Here is a 20,420-nt window from a genome sequence, read left to right as displayed (position 1 = left end):
TAAAGACTATCATTTGTGTGGTAACACGTTTTGATTTTATGCATAATTTCAATTAATTGACATGGAAATAAAAATTTGCTTTAGAAAATGTATTAGAACGTTTCTGTCAGAGACATTCGTCAGAATTCTTTAAATAAAAATAATAATAATAATAATAATAATAATAAATCCGTTAAAAAAATAATTAAACATACTTTTTTACTGGTTAAAAAAATATATATTTTGCAATAATAATGGAGCATTGATGGTGGTATAAATGTCTATAATTTTCTATATTTCAAAAATCATTGCGTAATTATTTTAAATCCTTAAAACATCTCAAAAGAAATGGCAGCTTTGTTAATTAAATTAACGAACTGAATAATTAGATAAATGTACTTTACTTATTTATTAATTCACAAGAAGATCCTGCCGCATAATACATTTAGACTATTATACAATGTATAATTAACTCTCCATAATATGCACAATAAATGTTTTCTATTGTATGTGTGTATATATAATAATAATAAAAAGAAGATATAACAACTGACTTTCATTTTTGTAAAGCGAGACTGTGTAAAAGATAACAATCATAATTTTAAGATGTTTTACACAATAAAAGCTAGTTTGATCAAAAAAGTTGCTGAATTATTAATCCGTGCTCGCGCTGGTACGTTCGTGCACGCGCACTGGCTGTGACGTCATTGAGCAGGATGGCTAGCGCGAGACTGCTGTTGGTGCGCGACTGCTGCAGAATTGCGAAGAAAACCACAGGTGACAAACTTATAAATATGGTCTTTATGGACTTATATATATGTGTGTGTATACAATATTAGTGAAGTTGAGTGAAATTAGGCGAGGTAACCTGCATGAATGAACACTGAAGCGGATGAACTTTGACCCAGTTCTGTGAGTTCAAATCAAGGCAGTGGGTCACAGGTAAGTCGATAGAGGAATCGTAATATTATTAGTAATATATACGTTATAAATAATGTATTACTAACTGTGTACAGTTTTGAAAACATTTGAAAGTGTTCATTCGCTTCCAAAATTGTTTCTATGGTAACCATAGTTTAAAGATTAAATTAACATGGGCTCTCACTCAAACAGTGAAAGAAACTTTCTGTAATTATTTTTATTACAGTGTGTTTGTGGCTAATACCAATTTACCACAGTTTTACCACAGAAATAATAATATTATGGTATTTTGGAGAAATTATTACCATAGTACCATAGTAAATTACTGTAAGGGCTCCTCTTGTACACAAAATCTTCTGTATCAAGGAATGAGTGAGGAAAATCATAATCTATTAATGTTCTTTCTAAATTAATACTTCTACTTAATATATAAGGATATGCTATATAATTATAATAAAATATATTATTTATTATAAAAATATAATTTATATCATAATATTATAATAATCTAGATTATAATACAGTAAAATTTGTAATCCACATTCATCATGTATATTGATGTGTGTATTTTTTCAGTGTGTTACTGTCTTTATAATTAGGCTATTTGTATTATTTTAATTATACTCATATATTTATTTCAAAACTTTCTGTGACCTCTGATTGGATGCACACAGTTGCTTGTACTCTCATGTGAAGTGTGTTTGGTCATGTGAATGTGACTGGTGGGGTGAGGGGAACTGAGTTAAAGGTCACTTATATTTCCAATGATGACCGGATTCTGGGCCAAAGGTCATCATGTCACCTGTTGCATGTAGTTTTATTAATACACACTGTAATCCCTAAGACTGCAATAGTGTGTTATTGCTCCAAATTGAACATTGATTATCTGTCTGGGATAATAATGATACAAATTATTATTAACATGGATTATTCTGGTGGCCTAAAGCTAAATAAAGTATTTCTAACAGCATGTTACTCAGAGCAGGAGTTTGAGTTCGTTGTGAAATGTGTATCATTAGAAATGTCAAAAATATAGATACAATGATTATTGATCGGCACGGTATTTTCTCGATACGTTTTTCAGACATCGATGCATTAAAATATAGCCGACATTTGAATCACACACAGTAAGTGTCCATGCAGTACAGGTGTCAGTCCAGAGTTGTGAATCTAGTCACCATACACAAAAAAGTTGCAAAGGTTTTTGTACTTCTTCAAGAATGAACAAAGTGATGTTGATGAGTTTGCAGGTTAATGTATGAAAATGGTCAAAATGATCATATGGGATGTTGGCTTGTTGTTTCCGAGAGTTCTGATACGCTAGAATCGGGCACATTATGACACCATCTCCTCTCAGACATTTTGGCTTCAGTTCCAGTGTGTTTACCTTCACCTCAGGCACGACCGGAAGCACGTTGTGTCAGTAGCATGAGAGATCCGAGTTCAGATGCCATATTTATACCAGGAAGTAACTGTGTTCGCAGAATCAGTGACGAGCACAATTCAGAGGTTGCATTTCTCCCTCTAACATTTCCTTCTTACTCCACTGAAGGTTAGATTATGTTTTGGAGATACATATTTATAAAATATGCATTCCTCTTCACTGTATTACAGCCCATACAGCTGAAAACAACTCGTTTTTGTGCCCCTCTGTGGACAATACACCTGTAAAATGGACCACACGTGCCCATACACCCAACAACAGTTATCGCTTTGGCCACTGGGGGCATTGTTTCGAATTTCAGTAAGCACAGACCGATTTTAGTTTAAGTAAAGTCAACCTACTGTTTCTGATTTCACTGTGAGTCTGAACTGGTGTAACTGCAGAAACTGAACGATTACAAATGGTGATGTTTATCATGCCATGGTTCTGTATATAGCCTTTAATATGTTTAATTCAAGCTGTCAAACCACAAAAAGACATACCTGTAACTGAAAATACACTGTGTAGACTATATGAAAGATACATATACACAATATGTCCTTTGCTCATGGTTTGGGCCGAAATTAACGGATAACTATGCGAGTTGTTCTCCGTGGTGCTACAGAATTTTGAGCAGCCTCTGGAGTCGTAGCTGGGCGCCGCCAACAGACGGTGAGCGGTGGTTGGGGTGTGCGTACCTTCATAGAAAATAATTTTTTGAATTTTAGAACAGACCATGTTTTCTGCCAGATGCATCCATTGTGCGACTCCTTTAAGGTACCCTGCCACTCACACTTTTCCAAAGTTGTGTTGAAAAATATCTATGAAGATGGAGTGATGGTGGCGTAGTGGTCTAAAGCTCTAAACTGTTAAGCAGAAGGTTGTTGGTTCGATCCCCACAGCCACCACCATTGTGTCCTTGAGCAAGGCACTTAAATCCAGGTTGCTCCGGGTGGATTGTCCCTGTAATAAGGGCACTGTAAGTTGCTTTGGATAAAAGCGTCTGCCAAATGCATAAATGTAAATGAAGAGACAATAACTACTGTGCTACGATTAGGCGGTTTATATCTGAAAAAATGCAGATATTGATCGATAATCATCTGAAAAATTTTCTGCATCGATCCCAAGCCTAGTAATTATTTGTGTTCAGTCTAGAAGAAACACTGAAAGTACTGAAGTGTTAATATATCACTCATATAAACACAAACAAGCATGACTGCTTTTCAAAAACAACAATTGCTAATGTTACATTGTTTAAAAGAAAATGACCACTATATGAAGGACTCTGTGACCTCACTTGGTTCAAGTGCAACTTTAGACGTGTTTTTTTTTTTATCCTTTTGGTCATAGGTCATGGACAAAGAAGTCTCTCCATATCATCAGCTGTGCTGGGTAACTATAAATATCATGGATAGAGACCTTTTTAATGATTTCATTGTAATCACTCTTCCTTCCTCTCTCTCGGTCTGTAGCGCACACTCATGTCAGTTATGAGGTCAAGGACAGTGTTGCTGTGGTGCGAATCAATGATCCAAACTCAAAGGTCTGTTCTATTCACCCCTCATTATGTAATAATATCTGAGTTTATACAGTGTAGTGTGTGTGTGTGTGTGTGTGTGTGTGTGTGTGTGTGTGTGTGTGTGTGTGCATATCTATATTTTGGAAACAGATTTGTTCCCAAACATTAGCTAAATATGACAAAACATCTTTTTGGGCACATTTAGTGTCATCGTTATGTGGGAAAACTACTCACTAAAATAAATAAATAATGTTTTTTGTATGTGGAGGTGAATACTTTGTCCAGGCAGATGCAGGCTGAAATGACGGAGGTAATAAGAGAGATCTGGGGGAATTCAGCAGTGAAGAGTGCCGTTCTTATCTCCAGAAAACCAGGATGCTTCATTGCAGGAGCTGACATCAAGTACTGCACACAAACACACAAACACAAAGATTGTTCAGGTTGCACACAAAGACTTACATTCATCATCTCTCTCAGCATGATTCAGGCCTGCAAGACAGCAGAGGAAGTGACATGTCTGTCACAGGAAGGACAGAAGATGTTTGAACAGATTGAGAAATCTCCCATCCCCATTGTAGCTGCTATTAACGGCTCCTGTCTTGGGGGCGGTCTGGAGGTAAATACCCAAGGATGTGATTTTCAGTTATTTTTTATATTTTTTTATATCATCCTTATTTGTTTTGAATTGTGTCATAAGAAACACTTTTGTGTTGCCTTTCAATAGTGATTTTAAAATGATCAAATAGTTATAATAGAAATGCACAAAAATAAGATATATTGTTAAATCACAGCTTTTATGTTCACTTGTATAGAATAAAACAGTACCGTTTTATATTACATGGTCAGACTGTATATTAAATTTGATCTGGGGTCACTAGGGCTGGGCGATATGGCCAAAATTGTTATCATGATAATCTTTTTCATATTGTTCGATATCGATATTTATCACGATATACATTTACACATTGCACTTTCTTTTTTTATTTCAAAGTTGACAGAAGAAGAAAAAATAAATTCTAAACAGTCAAAATAGTCTCTACAAAACTGCACAGGGGGTCCAGAGACGGCCAAAGCAGTGGGGTCTGCGGGATCTTTTACCAATTTTACCTTTTATATTTTATAATTTTTTTTATAAATTATAAAACCTGTTTTATATTTCTTTAGATTTAGATACCCAAGTATGGGGCATAGAAGCCCTCTAATGATGATGAATGTGGGTTCAGGGGTGTCCCGAGAGAAAATGTAGAAAACCTTTTTTTTAAATGTAAAAAACATTTCTATATTTTCATTAAAGTACCAACTAGTAATTTTAGTCTTTCCTTGTCCATTCCAGACATCTAATTCATTTTCACAAAATTAGAACAGAAATCGATTTGTTTATAATTAAAGGCTCGTAACATGCTCATTAATAAAGATACATTTAGAAGGGAAAAACAAAAGGTGCTTTGAAACCACGTTAACTCATGTGGCGCTTCATGTCTACACACATGCAGGGAAAAGAGGCAACGCGTGCAGAGCGGGACAGGGCAGAAATGATGCATGTAAATCTACACTTTCACATTCAGCCACATACTGGTTAGGGCTGGTCAAAGGTGGAGAAATTGAAAGTGTAGATTTTCAGTAAAAAGGACTTATATAAATCTAAATATTATCTATTTCTTATACACACCTATCATGTTGCTTTTGTAGACATTGATTAAACCACTGGATGGATGGATTACTTTTATGCTTCCTTTATATGATTCTAGACCTTTTGACGTCTAGTCACCATTCACTTGCACTGTAAGAACCAACCGAGCTAAAATATTCTTCTAAAAAACGTAAAATAAGTTCTCAGTCTAAAGAATAGATAGTTAGATCAACATTAACTAATTTATATTACAACGTATATGCGTATATGAAGCGTATATGGTGTAATTGCTGTCACTTTTAGTGACAGTTTTACCCAGTGCCCCTGTTAATTTCTGACTGCATTAGGTTGTATATCTTCTTCTGGATGAGCTGTAATGGTTGTCATTACTGTGTTTTGTCAGTTTGCTATTGCGTGTCAGTACCGTGTGGCCACTAAGAGTAAGAAGACGATTCTGGGCACCCCAGAGGTGATGCTGGGACTGCTCCCTGGTGCCGGTGGGACTCAGAGGCTGCCCAAACTGGTGAGGAGTTTTCTGAGGCTCCTTAACTCTCAGATAGATAGTCAGGGATTTATTGACGCTACCTAATTCTGAACTACAAAAAAGATAATTTTCCTTCATAATGATGTGTTTGTGTGTGTCTTAGGTGGGCCTCCCTACTGCGTTTGATATGATGTTGACTGGCAGGAACATTCGTGCAGATAAAGCCAAAAAAATGGGTCTTGTGCATCAACTGGTGGATCCACTGGGTGATTTAATGAAAATAATTATTCTTTTTTAATAGTTTAAAGATGTTCCCATGAGTTTTCTTTCTTATGGTAGATAACGATATCTGGAGTTTGTAGACATTTTTTAAAGTGGTTGTTAAATTGTATGTACTATGCTGACATATCTCGAACTTTAAGCATTTATTGAAGCTAACCTGCAAAAACTGTTCATTCATACATCTTCATGGTTATGGTATACGTAACTACGAGCTCATTAACAAAAGGCAAGAATTACAATTCTCTCATAATTTTCTCACCCTTATGCCATCCCAGATGTGTATGACTTTCTTTCTTCTGCTGAACTAAAATTAAGATTTTTGAAGAATATCTCAGCTCTTTTGGTCCTCACAATGCAACTGAATGGGTGCCAAAATTTTGAAGTTCCAAAAACATAAGCACAATCCATACAACCCTTGTGGTTAAATCAATGCCTTCAGAAGCGATATTATAGGTGTGGGTGAGAAACAGATAAATATTTTAGTCCTTTTTATACTATAAATTCTCCCTGCTCATTCAATCCACTTTAAAGGTGCACAAAGTAAGTTCTTGTTCATGTCTTCTTAGACTTACACTGCCACCTAGTGGCCTGGATGCAGCATCATTCAAATGCAATAGTACTCTGTAAAGAGATATAAGGGAAAGGAGGAGGTGAGAACTGGCTTGACAATATAAATAATATTTTAATGAAAAACTTAAACAAAAGACACAAACACACACATGACAGAACAGCTGCCTGTAAACGATCTCTCTCTCTCTCCCGCACCACCATCCGCAGTCAGCCTTTATCCCTCTCAGAGGCTTAATTAGCCTGATAAGGAACCGGGTGTGTAAAATTACAACCCGGCCCGCCCTCCACCCTGTCACATACTCAGTTACTGATGCCAATGTAAAAATTCACAATACACATTCAGCCATGATTACTTTAATCAATGAGTGAAAGTGTCAAATAACAGGATGTTTACTGAGATTAAACGAGTAGTGTTCAGCTGGTCATGTGATTCTAACATGGCAGCCCCTGTTTGCGGACCCTCTCCATGTACAATAAAACAGCTTTTATAAGTTTACTGATATGACTGGAGTCTTCATCTTAATGTGAGTGCTCATGATTTCTGACATATTTTGCAAAATGACAATTCATGTTTTTAGGAGGTTTTCTTTCCTCTCTCTCCCCTTTTCTCCCCAATTTGGAATGTCCAATTCCCAATGCGCTCTAAGTCCCTGTGGTGGCGTAGTGACTCGCCTCAATGTGGGTAATGAATCTCAGTTGCCTCCGTGCCTGAGACTGTCAGTCCGCGCATCTTATCACGTGACTTATTGAGCGCGTTACCGTGGAGACGTAGCGCGTGTGGAGGCCCACGCTATTCTCCGTGGCATCCACGCACAACTGACAACTTCACCACGCACCCCACCGAGAGCAAGATTCACACATTAGAGCGACCACGAGGAGGTTACCCCATGTGACTCTACCCTCCCTAGCAACCGGGCCAATTTGGTTGCTTAGGAGACCTGGCTGGAATAACTCAGCATGCCCTGGATTCGTACTTGTGAATCCAGGTCTGGTAGTCAGCGTCAGTACTCGCTGAGATACCCAGGTCCCCTCATGTTTTTAGGAGTTTCACTTTTTTAATGAGGAAAAAATTACTTTTGCACCTTTAACTTTCACTTCCACTTCATCTTGTGTTTTTGGTGATTCACATTCTTCATACATTTCACCCCCTACTGGGCAGGGAGTAGAATTTCTAGGAAAATAACTAACTTAAATACTTAAAAATTGATCTGTTTCTCACCCACACACCTATCCTATCACTTCTGAAAATGTGGATTAAGATACATTTATGTCTTATGGAGAACTTTTATGATGCCTTTATATGATTTTTGGAGTGTCAAAATTTTGGCACCCATTCACTTGCATTGTATGGACCTACAGAGCTGAAATATTCTTCTAAAATAATCATATGTGTTCTGCAAAAAAAAGAAAGTCCTACACATTTGGGATGGCACATTGAGGGTAAATGATGAAAGAATTTTCATTTTTGGGCAAACTATCCCTTTTAGCTCAATCGACAGCATTTATGGCATAATGTTGATTACCACAAAACTTTATTTAGACTCCCTCCTTCTCTTTAAAATAAAAAAATCAAGGTTACAGTGATGGGGACAATTTTTAGAGGGTTTAAACACATAAATGTGAACCTTGTAATTTTATAAAATCACTTACATTAAACTTATGTTAGAACTTGTGTATTATTTGAGCTGTAAAGTTGTTTAAATTATTGATTTTATAGTCATTTTAGGGTTTGATTGTTTGTTGATAATACATCGTCATGGCAACAAAGTTAGGAAAATTGCCTATAACTTTACACGGTAAAGGTTAGTAAGTGATTTTATCACACTAAAATCATGTTTACACACATGTTGTTCTGGTGGCTATACTTTTGTAACATTTATGGATTGGCACCATTCACTTCCACTGTAACCCAAATATTTGCTTAAAAAAAAGGAGGAACAAGTAACATTTAATTTATGAGGTAATCAGTTTTATGCCACAAATGCTGTTGATTGAGCTTAACTTGTATTGAACTCAGAATTATTATTTTTTTACATACAGAAATGTTATTGGTACAGAGGCTGTTGGCTGATAGAAGATCAAATTTTCCAATGTCTTTATTGCAAGAAATCTTGAATGACATAAGTGGACAGAAATGCTACAAAAGTGTAAACATGGACCCTGTAAAGTTTTTGTGATGTTGTGTGCAGGTCCAGGACTAAAGAGTCCAGAGGAGAGAACCATCGAGTATCTGGAGGAAGTGGCTGTCGATTTAGCTAAAGGTCTTGCTGGTAAAAAAGTCACTGTGGAAAAGAAGAAAGGACTCATGCTGAGTACGACACTCTCAAATAAACATGATCACCATCAGTATAAAGATAAGACAGGCCGCTGACCAATCCATTAAAGTTATTTATTAAAGACCTTTTATGATTATATTTGTTTTGTTTAATCTGTTGTTTCAGAGATGCAGGATTTTGTGATGGGTCTGCCACCAGTGAGGAAACAGATCTACAAAACTGTCCATAACAAAGTGATGAAACAAAGTAAAGGCCTTTACCCCGCTCCACTCAAGATTATAGAGGTAAGCACACACACACACACACACACACACGTATCTAGCGATCTAAATGAATATATAAATACAAATCAGACTTTTATATATAACGATAATTATACTTTATTTAGGAATCAATTTTACCTTTAACATGTCCCCAAAGGGCGATTTTGTTAGATTTTGTCTCCAAACTAAGTAAGCCCACATACACTCATATGCTCATGAGCTGATTGTGTGTTTCAGTGTGTACAGACAGGTGTTGAAAACGGTAGTGCTGCTGGATATCAAACTGAATCTCAGGTCAGTATTATAAACACTGTGAGCACTGAATTATAATGCCTGCACCATTAAAGGAATATTCCGGGTTAAATACAAGTTAAGTTAAATCGACAGCATTTGTGGTTTAAAGTTGATTACCAAAAATGTCATTTCAACTTGTCCCTCCTTCCAAAAATAAATGCAAAATTCTTGGTTCCAGTGAGGCACTTACAATGGAAGTGAATGGGGTCCAATTTTGTTTACGTTAAAATACTCACTGTTTCAAAAGTTTAGCCACAAGACATAAAGGATGTGCGTGTAAACATGATTTACTAACCTTTTCTTTGTAAAGTTTGTGGCTTTCACTTTTCCAAATGGGCGGAAACCAATGAGGAAGTAAGGAGGAAATTATATAAAAGTGGTGGTGGCGTAGTGGCTAAAGCACAGGGCTGTTAATCAGAAGGTCGTTGGTTTTAATCCCACGGCCACCACCATTGTGCCCTTGAGCAAGGCACTTAACTCCAGGTTGTTCCAGGGGGATTGTCCCTGTAATAATTGCACTGTAAGTCGCTTTGCCAAATGCATAAATGTAAAATGTAAATATAAAAGAGAGAGAGAAATGAAAGAGGTAGAGTGAAGAAAATTAAAATGGGCAGGTTATCTAAGCAGGACACATGCTACCTGAAGGCCAGGCGCTGTCATTTGTTACTGGATTCTCTGTGTGCGTTGACCGGGTGTGATCGCAAAGTGTCGGAGGAGTTGAGCTCTGCTGTTTGCCTGCCTGGTGCAACATAACTCCAGCCTGTCTCACCTGCCACAGGTATTAGCATTGTTGTCCATCATCTTTTAACCCCACGCAAAGACTACAAACGTATTTTTCCAGGCTCTGAATGTTCGGTGGTGGGGCCGCTACGTAGCCTGCTTCATGCAGTCAACAAACACACATACACGCTCACTACACACGCATGCACGCACAAAAGTCTGATCTAAATTTAAGCCACAATCTCCTAGATACTCTTTGTGTTTTCATTATTTTATTTGTTTTTTTTGTCATTTTGAGAAAAAAGGAAAGAAATACATGCTGTTTGAAAAGTGAACATTGAGTAACTGCTTTTTCTATGTTTTCTTAAATAACGTGTTTTTTTTGTTTTTGACCTGAAAACCTTCAATTTGTGAGTGTGACATTTAAGTCCATATTCAGTGTGCTATTGTGGGTATTGGACAGCATTCATTTTGTGTATCGGTGGTTTATGAGCTATTTACCGGGAAACTGAAATTGATAATTTTTTTATTTGTATTTTTTTATTACTTGTCTGGCGCAATTTTTTTTAATTTTTAATTCTTCTAATTTATTTGAGACAACCATCGCTACAAGTTATATCCAACTTTACAACTTTGTTGCCATGTCATTAAACGCTTTAAACCCTTAATCCAAAAAACGATGATTTAATCAACTTACAGCTCAAATAATACACAAGTTTTAACAGAAGAATTAATTTAAAGCTTTTATAAAATTATTAGCATCACATTTCTGTGTTTAAACCCTCCACATATTGGCCCCATTTACTACCATTGTAAGTGCCTCACTGTAACCTCTACCTTTTTGTTTTAAGAAAACACATTTCTATATATTTTTGTGGTAATCAACATTACGTCACAAATGCTGTCCATTGAGCTTAACCTTTATTAACAACATAAGAACTAAATTGACCCTATTTACTTAATATACATTCCTGGTCTTATTGTACACTATTCTTTAATGCACATTATTTCAAAGGATGAAAAAAGGTTTGTCTGTTTTTGACTACTGTCATAGTTAGCGCTTGTGACATCTGACCTCTCATTTGTTTTCTAGAACTTTGGTGAACTGGCGATGTCGTCAGAGTCCAGAGCTCTGATTGGTCTGTATCATGGTCAGGTGGCCTGCAAAAAGAACCACTTTGGGCAACCGAAGAGAGATGTGAAGTGCGTCCAGAGGGCACGACTGAAGTCATGATGTCATCAGGTGGTTAGTCTGAGTGATTGTAAAAACTGACTGTGCTGTTGCTTTTTAAGGAAGCTGGCTGTCCTGGGGGCCGGGCTTATGGGAGCAGGTATCGTTCAGGTGACGATAGACAAGGGTGCAGCCACCATCCTGAAGGACACAACACAGGAAGGACTTGCCAGAGGACAACAACAGGTGTACAAAGGGTTAGTAAAGCAAACACATAAATACACAATCAGACAGACAGACAGATAGATGATGGATGGATGGATGGATGAATAGGTGCTTAATTGATTCCTAATGGAAAAAAAGTCAATTTCTATTCATGTAGAGCTTTAAAAAATTAAAACAATTTGTTTCTAAAAACATACTTAACAGTAGAGTCTTAAGTCTGCCATGAGCTGCAGTTCATAGTGAGAGACAGCAGAGGGCGCTGCACACCAGTGCATTAGGGGGAGAGAGCCTATTAAAGCTGAGAGCCACTAGGTGTCAGTGCTGTACACTTTGTGTTCACAGACCCATAAAATTAGTCTGTTGTTCTGTTGAAATCCAAAATAAATATAAACATAAAAAAATGCCTAAATAGGATTTTGCACAGAAATTGAAGGTTTGCTCATATAATGTGGGTTTTCACAGTCTTGGAAAGCCTGGAGTTTTAAATTTAAATGTTAATTGAAATCATGAAATTGAATTGTGGCAATTTCTGCATAAATATATATTTATAAATAAATAAATAAATATTTTTATAGTTCTAGTTATGCTTTGCTCAAAATTTTTCAACAACAAAAAACAGGTTTTTAATGATCCATGTCCAGTAATTACGAGTGAGCAGGAAAAGTCGTGAAAATAAATTGGTCAAAATGTATGGAAACTACAGAGCACCTTAGAGGACAGGACGGATTTAGTTTTTCTTAAATAGGTTGTGTCTCAATCAGCTCCCTAGTTCAGTTGTCAGGGCACTGATCAGGGAGTCGGCCATTTTTAGCGCTGTCTCAATCGCAAAATCATTCCAGTGTACTGAAATGTTCGCTCCCCTTTCTGCATATCGCGGCACCGTTTGTGGTCCATTCGGCATTATGCGGACACTCATTGTTGATTATCGCGGTTGAACCACTGGCCCAGTGTGCATCCGATGTGTCACAGCATCATCGGACTGAGCTTGTTGTCATTGCAGGCAATCTCAATGCTGTCCGTTAAAAGGAAGACATTCTCCTCCCTCATGTGGTACCCTTCCTGCAGGCTCATCCTGACATGACTCTCCAGCATGACAATGCCACCAGTCATACTGCTCATTCTCTGCATGATTTCCTGCAAGAGAGAAATGGCAGTGTTCTGCCATGGCCTTCAAAGAGCCCGGATCTCAATCCCATTGAGCACATCTGGGACCTGTTGGATCAGAGGGTGAGGGTTTGTTGACCTCTCTCATCAACAAGGCATTTCCATCCACAGATCTGCTGCTCACTGGACACCAATATTACATTTCAAAATAAACAAAAAACTAGAGAGAGATGGACTACAGCGATGGACTATCACTCGCTCAGCAGCCATAGCTGTATTAGAAACCTCATCACAGCTGTGGTAACTCAGTTTTAAAACTAATTCCAGGGTAATATAATACAAAGTGTAATGTTGTAAATTTGCTCTAAATTGTTAAGAAGTTGAAATATAAAAAAGTTTGCTAATTTTACACTGCTAAATAAGACGAAAAAGCATCATTATTACAGTCTGTGTAAAGGGCACATACAAACGCTGAGTTCGGAAATGCATACTTACAAACTACTCACACTATTTCCTCCATAGACAGATATGGCAGAAATAGTACGAGTAGTATGCAGTTCCAAACTCAGAGGTCATTTTAGCAAGTCAGTCCACTGTCAGCCATCTTTGGAACGCTCTCGGAAGACTATTTCCAGTCATCCCAGTGCAGTTCCTATCTACTTGAATGGGGAAAGACCAAAATTTCCAAAACGGTTGGTCATGATTACTATCAAAGAACATATTTCAAATCAGCAGTAAAATCTGGCAATACTGGTATCGTAAATTGTGCTTCTTTACCTCAAGTTATGCAAAAAAAAAATAATAATTCTCCCATCTTGTTTGGCTAATGCACATGCACATTCTCAAATTGATTAACAGTCAATATCAATATCTAAAAGATGAATGGCTCTTTTATCTGTTAGGCAGAACCTCCTTTTCTACATCTGTTGGTGTTCCAATTTCTCCCATTCATTTTCTTTTTTTGTTGATTTTCTCCCCAATTTGGCATGCCCAATTCCCAATGTGCTCTTAAGTCCTTGTGGTGGTGTAGTGTCTCCCTTAATCTGGGTGGTGGAGGGCGAATCTCAGTTGCCTCCACGTCTAAGACAGTCAATCCACGCATCTTATCACATGGCTTGTTGAGTGCGTTACCGCGGAGACGTAGCACATGTGGAGGCTGCACGCTATTCTCCGCGGCATCCACGCACAATTCACCACCTGCCCCACCGAGATCGAACCACATTATAGTGACCACGAGGAGGTTAACCAACGTGACTCTACCCAGCCTAGGGGCGGGGTTGTTTAACAGAAATGTTAGACTGCTAGATGGCACGATTTTCCAGAGAGCCATGTAATAATATAATAAATACATATATTTACATTTATCAGAAGATAATACATCAAATATATAAAAATTATTGTTTGTGTTTCATCACTTTTTTTCACAGGTTCAATGACAAAACCAAAAAGAAGAGTCTTACGACGTTTGAGAGAGATACAATTCTGTCCTCTTTGTCAGGACAACTGGACTATCGTGGCTTTGAGACTGTGGACATGGTCATTGAAGCTGTGTTTGAAGACCTGTCAATCAAACATAAAGTGGTGAAGGAGGTGGAAGCCGTAAGTTAAAATGTGTGTGTGTGCTCGTATGTTTGCTGAGTGCAACATCCCCCTGACATGTTTTATTATATGGTATTATGTTAAACTCTGAAAAAATTAATATTGTATTTATAGATATTTCATGTTTTCTTGGTCATCCTACATAAAGAATATTTCTGTTACAGTTGGAAAAAAAACATGTTTAAACAGAAATTTGAGATCACATATTGCAAAAATGTACCCACTTCAAGACAAATGTTCACCCCAAAATTAACATTTTGTCATAATTTACTCACACTCATGTCTTTCAAAACCTGTTTGTTTCTCGAAACAAGAAGAATGTTACCAATTTTCATTCACTCAAGATAAGGATGTTTGATCCGTCCCTTACACAAAGCTATCATATAGCCACTGGAGCTTTTCCATTTCCATTCTGCACAACGTCCATTTTCGATGTATGGAAAAGATCAGAGTATATGTTGTGCCTCTCCTTTTTTGCTCTACATAGCTAACAACAAAAATGCACTTTTGGATTAACTATTTCTGTACAAGTCACACGAGAAAATATTCAAAATAGAACTGTTGAGTATGATCTTTAGATAATGCGTTAAATGTTACCATTGTGCAGGTAATTTCTCCTCACTGCATCTTTGCCACCAACACATCCGCACTGCCAATCAAAGACATCGCAGCAGCCAGCAAGAGACCTGAGAAGGTGTGTCAGGGTTTATAATTGTGTTGTTATCACTGCTAAGGTATTTATGTTAGTATGTCTGCAGTATAAGATTTGATATGTTTTGTAGGTGATTGGGATGCATTATTTCTCTCCGGTGGATAAAATGCAGCTGCTTGAAATCATCACTACAGATAAAACCTCTAAAGACACAACAGCGTCTGCTGTAGCTTTGGGACTCAAACAGGGCAAGGTCATCATAGTGGTTAGGGTAAGAACATGTGTGTTCTGCTTTTGTTTTAGGTTGTGCATGTGTTCAGCATAAATGACTGAGTGCGTTTTTGTCTATAGGACGGTCCTGGATTTTACACAACACGCTGTCTGGCGCCCATGTTTGCAGAGGTCATCAGAGTGCTGCAGGTAAATTAGTAAAGATTTTATTTTCTGAAATGGTTTTGCATTCTCTTGCATCATTTTGTATTTCCTTGTAATACATTTTTAGTTCCTTGGGAATAGCTCTATCCATTCCTTCCAAAACTCTACCATGGTTTTATGATTTTAACTATGATAGTCATAGTAAACCCATAGTAATAATACAGGAAAAGCAAAACTATGGTTAAGAAAGTCAATCACTCTGCCAAAAACGTGGTTAGTGTTACCATAGCAATTTCATGTTTCAGTTGTGATACATGTTCATGTTCTTACCACAAACAATGGTACTACATTGAAACAAACACCAAATTTCTTTGAGGGAACACAACACTTATTGTAAGAGAATGCAAAACCAGAATTTCCCTTTTTGTAACAATTTTTAATATATGAGCCAAGTTTAATCTTTCTCCCTCATTGCTTTGGCTAAAGGAAGGAGTTGGGCCCAAGAAACTGGACGCCCTGACAACAGGGTTTGGGTTTCCTGTCGGTGCGGCAACTCTTGCTGACGAGGTCGGTCTTGATGTGGGGGCTCATGTTGCAGAGGATCTTGGGAAGAAGTTCGGAACACGATTCGGAGGAGGAAATGTTGAGGTTTTGAAGACAATGGTCCAGAAGGGGTTCAAAGGTATATCTGTAAAATACATCAACAGAACTAACAGCCACATAACTCCATCCTTTTTCTTATGGAGGTTTGCATCACGTTAAAGTGGAGCTTATTTTTTTATTTTCTATGTAAAGTTGGATCATTTGATCAAATATAGATTGTGCCTTATTTACAAATGTCAGTGTAATTTGCCTGGTGCAATTACCATGTTTTTGGTGTTACCTGGTTTGCATGTGTCCTTTTGTGAATTGGGTGCTAAAACAACGCAAATAGTGCACAACATAAATTGAGCTATTTGTTAGATCTGGGGTTGAGTCATAATGTGACCACAGCCTCATTTCCTGCAGCTCTGTGAAGAGTGCGCCATCGTTTTTACAGATTTGTTAATCATTTAACTCAACTTGGTTGTATATTAAGATACAAGCTGTTGATTTTAGAACATGTAAGACATAAAAGTGTTGGCATTCAGCAGTCAGATATCAAGTGTGTGTGTGTGTGTGTGTGTGTGTGTGTGTGTGTGTGTGCACGCACATCAGGTCGAAAGTCAGGAAAGGGTTGTTATGTGTACGGAGCCAAATCGAAAGAAAAGAAGGTGAATTTTGAAGCGGAAGAAATTCTCAAGGGTTTCAAACTGACAGCGCCCCCTGCTGTGTAAGCCCTGCTCATGCTAGTTTTACCACTAAATCAATCTAATTGTATGGAGTAACTTTGATTTACCTCAAAAGAAATACCTAATCTGTATCTCTGTCCCTCTTTAGCTCTGGTGATGAGGACATTCAGTACCGACTCGTGTCTCGATTCATTAACGAGGCCATAATGTGTCTACAGGACGGCATTCTGCCCGACCCCGTGCAGGGAGATATTGGAGCAGTGTTCGGACTGGGCTTCCCACCTTGTTTGGGAGGTAAAGCACACATTATACACCTTGTATTTTAACAATAAGTATGGCCTGGGGCCAGTGTGAGAGACAATTGGGCCAGTTGATGGAACTGTCACTTGCTCTATCGGCCCAGTGCTGCATTGTCACGACATCCTTCATTCGATGATCATGTTTGTTGATTGGTTTTATGCAATGCATTTTTCAACTCTGATTTCCGTGATGTAGTGAACCTAGGTGGCATATTTAAATCAGCACAATTGGCAAAAATGTAGTGTAATCTTTCTGACTGACATGGCAAAAAAAGTTTGGCCCTGTATGATGTTTTCCAGCAGAAGTGTGGATGTTAATACAACTTAGGGCACTTTTAGCACTGGGGACTCCTAGAAAGTTAAGTCTCGGGTAAAAATGTTTTTTTTTACACTATCACTAGTTTTTTAATAGTCTAACTGACAATAATATTTACATGCATCACTGGAAAATTGCCTTGTTTTTTTTCCCTGAAAGTCATGAAACTCTGATCCGAGTGTCATTTCCAGCACATCTCAAATTCTGTATAAATTGACATTTTTAATATTTTTCTCTTGCCAGTCTCATAGCTAATATATTATGCATCCTAAATACACATAATAAAATAATATTTTCACTCTTTTTGCTCAATTTGGCAAAATGAAATCTTGATTAAAAATGACACTCAATAAAAATATTCACTTAAAGGGAAACTAAACACCTGCTCAGAGTCTGACTCCACCCACTAGAAATATTTGAAAATGCAGGAAAAGTGGGCAGACCCCGGCGGGGATAGAGGGAACGAACCGAGTGCGGGGCTGAGCCGGGGGGGGGGGGGCACCTGAGACTCGTAGTGACGGATTAATTGACAGCTGCTATCAGACTCTATGTTATTATTATTCCTCACATGGTCGCAAGACGACATGTACATGAATCTGGCGTGGTGAGCTGAAACCTGCTTACGTCAGCTGTCACCGCTTACGTCACGAAGTACCGCAACAGCCAATAGGAAAAGTCAACTGCAGTAGCCACCGTTCAACCTGAAGAGGGCAGCACTCAGACGTTTTTACACCATATATTGTAGAATTAAAACACTTTATACACAAATGTCAAAAAAATTACTTGAATCAATGACCAGTACTAATAAAGCCCCATGCTTACAGATCATTAACTAAAAAAAGTTGGTTTAGGGTTTAGTTACCCTTTAAGATATTTAATTGATACTTACTGATTTTTCTTAATTCTCTTCAAGCATCACTCGTCTCATATTTCATCTCAAGCATACTCTTTACTGACACTTTTATGGACTTGGTTAACAATTACAATTACACTGTCTTTTGAATAATACATTATTAGTGGTAAAATTGTTTGGTGAGGTGGAAATAAGGCCACAAATGTGGGACTGTCATAATTTTGTAAAATTGCTAGAAATAATTCACACAATATTTTTATAATGATATCTGTTTATTTCACTCTTTGTTTAGATTATCATAGTTTTACACATGTAATAATTTGTATTTTTATAAAGGATTTTCATAGTTTAATATCAAATATCTGGGTCCTGCACAAGCCTGAAACAATAAAATCTGTACATAAAAGTCATTTGAAAAGTATCAAAAAATAAATGATGAAGGCCTGGTAAAACGTTTCTGATTCAGTTTGAATGAGATCTTAATATAACAGAATTCATTTAATTTTAATAAGTTAACCAAAACCTCTAAATCTGAGGCCATGGTTCTCAGCAGGAAACCGATGGAGTGCGTACTCCAGGTAGGGAATGAGGTTTTTCCCCAAGTGAAGGAGTTCAAGTACCTCGGGGTCTTGTTCACGAGTGAGGGACAATGGAGCCGGGAGGTTGGCGGAGAGTCGGGGCAGCAGGGGCGGTATTGCACTCGCTCTATCGCACCGTTGTCACGAAAGAGAGCTGAGCCGAAGGCAAAGCTCTCGATCTACCGGTCAATTTTTGTTCCTACCCTCACCTATGGTCATGAAGGTTGGGTCATGACCGAAAGAACTAGGGATCAGCAGTACAAGCGGCCGAAATGGGCTTCCTCAGAAGGGTGGCGGGCTTCTCCCTTAGAGATAGGGTGAGGAGCTCAGTCATCCGTGAGGAGCTTCGGAGTAGAGCCGCTGCTCCTTTGCGTTGAAAGGAGTCAGTTGAGGTGGTTTGGGCATCTGGTAAGGATGCCCCTGGCCGCCTCCCTAGGGAGGTGTTTCAGGCACGTCCAGCTGGGAGGAGGCCTCGGGGAAGACCCAGGACTAGGTGGAGAGATTACATCTCCACACTGGCCTGGGAACGCCTCGGGTCAGCCCAGTCAGAGCTGGTTAATGTGGCTCGGGATAGGGAAGTTTGGGGCCCCCTGCTGGAGCAGCTGCCCCCGCGACCCGACTTCGGATAAGCGGTTGAAGATGGATGGATGGAAGTTAACCAAAATTAACCCCTGGGACATGAGAGGGCCACGGATTGAAGAAACTTGCATTTATGAATTTCTAGCTGTCAGAAAATAAACTTGTCACTTTTTAAAGCAATTTTAATGTAAAAAATTAGTTTTTCTGTCATGTAATTTTTTGTTGCTAAAAATATATATTTTTCATATTTGTGGTGGAGCCAGTGAAAATCTTTATTTTTAAGCTGTGTCATTAAAATTATTTATTTGTAATTGATGTCATAAATATCCTTGTTTATATTAAAGATTTCTAAATTAAATCTCGATTTTTGTTCCTCATTTTCAGGCCCGTTCCGGTTTGTGGATTCGTTTGGAGCTGACAAAATTGTTCAGAAAATGAAACGTTTTGAGGAGGTTTATGGTAACCAGTTCACCCCCTGCCAGCTGCTCCTCGACCATGCCAAGGATTCCAGCAAGAGGTTTCACAAGTGAGAATTCATGATCATAAGCTTTGGTGTCAACCTTAAACCGCCTGACAGCTACTTATCACAAATACACATCTTGAAAACAAATGTTCAGCCTACCGTAATCACATAAAGTAGTGCACTACACTTAGTTTTATCATGTGTGGGATAAAAAGCAGAATTTTCATAACTTTGTGTTCCCTCCACATGACCTGTACATAATTTACGTGAGCTAAGAAAAAATATATTTAAATTCTATGTTAGTTTCTCCAGCACAACAGACTATTTCAATTCATTTCAAAATGTTTGACAGCAGTATGTTTATTGACACTATTACTAAAAACACATGCAGGTGCTAAAAATCATACTTCTGAATGTTGTAGCTATGTTCATTTCACATATTAACCAACGTGCCTCAGATTATCTACAGGTTAAGATGTAGTTCATTTTGTTAGTTTTGTATAATACAGTAGTTTGTATGTTTGTTTATGATTCTGACAATAAATTTTACAACCCGAGTGTTGTAAAAAATACC

The 20,420-nt window shown here is 37.9% G+C and overlaps 1 protein-coding gene across 1 annotated transcript; it reads left to right on the top strand.

The window, feature by feature from the left end:
• Nucleotides 1–665: 665 nt before the first annotated feature.
• Nucleotides 666–20,420, top strand: hadhaa (hydroxyacyl-CoA dehydrogenase trifunctional multienzyme complex subunit alpha a). Its single transcript, XM_052098371.1, has 20 exons — nucleotides 666–756; nucleotides 3,674–3,715; nucleotides 3,796–3,866; nucleotides 4,111–4,244; nucleotides 4,320–4,458; nucleotides 5,876–5,995; nucleotides 6,120–6,222; nucleotides 8,998–9,120; nucleotides 9,250–9,368; nucleotides 9,585–9,641; nucleotides 11,455–11,564; nucleotides 11,655–11,789; nucleotides 14,289–14,460; nucleotides 15,068–15,154; nucleotides 15,243–15,383; nucleotides 15,464–15,532; nucleotides 15,974–16,169; nucleotides 16,685–16,799; nucleotides 16,907–17,052; nucleotides 19,768–20,420. Exons 1-20 carry the CDS (start codon nucleotides 696–698, stop codon nucleotides 19,911–19,913), a joined length of 2,286 nt encoding a protein of 761 aa, XP_051954331.1. The 5' UTR covers nucleotides 666–695; the 3' UTR covers nucleotides 19,914–20,420.

Source organism: Xyrauchen texanus, chromosome 30 (genome assembly GCF_025860055.1).
Source record: "Xyrauchen texanus isolate HMW12.3.18 chromosome 30, RBS_HiC_50CHRs, whole genome shotgun sequence".
NCBI classification, from domain to species: domain Eukaryota; kingdom Metazoa; phylum Chordata; class Actinopteri; order Cypriniformes; family Catostomidae; genus Xyrauchen; species Xyrauchen texanus.
This window is presented reverse-complemented; position numbering and strand designations above follow the sequence as displayed.

What these genes read in the sequence shown, in the direction of transcription:
- hadhaa (XM_052098371.1), top strand. Translation starts at nt 696, where the DNA reads ATGGCTAGCGCGAGACTGCTGTTGGTGCGCGACTGCTGCAGAATTGCG. An exon ending in TGGTGAAGGAGGTGGAAGCC is followed by an intron (nt 14,461 to 15,067) that starts GTAAGTTAAAAT and finishes ACCATTGTGCAG; the next exon opens with GTAATTTCTCCTCACTGCAT. An exon ending in CTTCCCACCTTGTTTGGGAG is followed by an intron (nt 17,053 to 19,767) that starts GTAAAGCACACA and finishes CCTCATTTTCAG; the next exon opens with GCCCGTTCCGGTTTGTGGAT.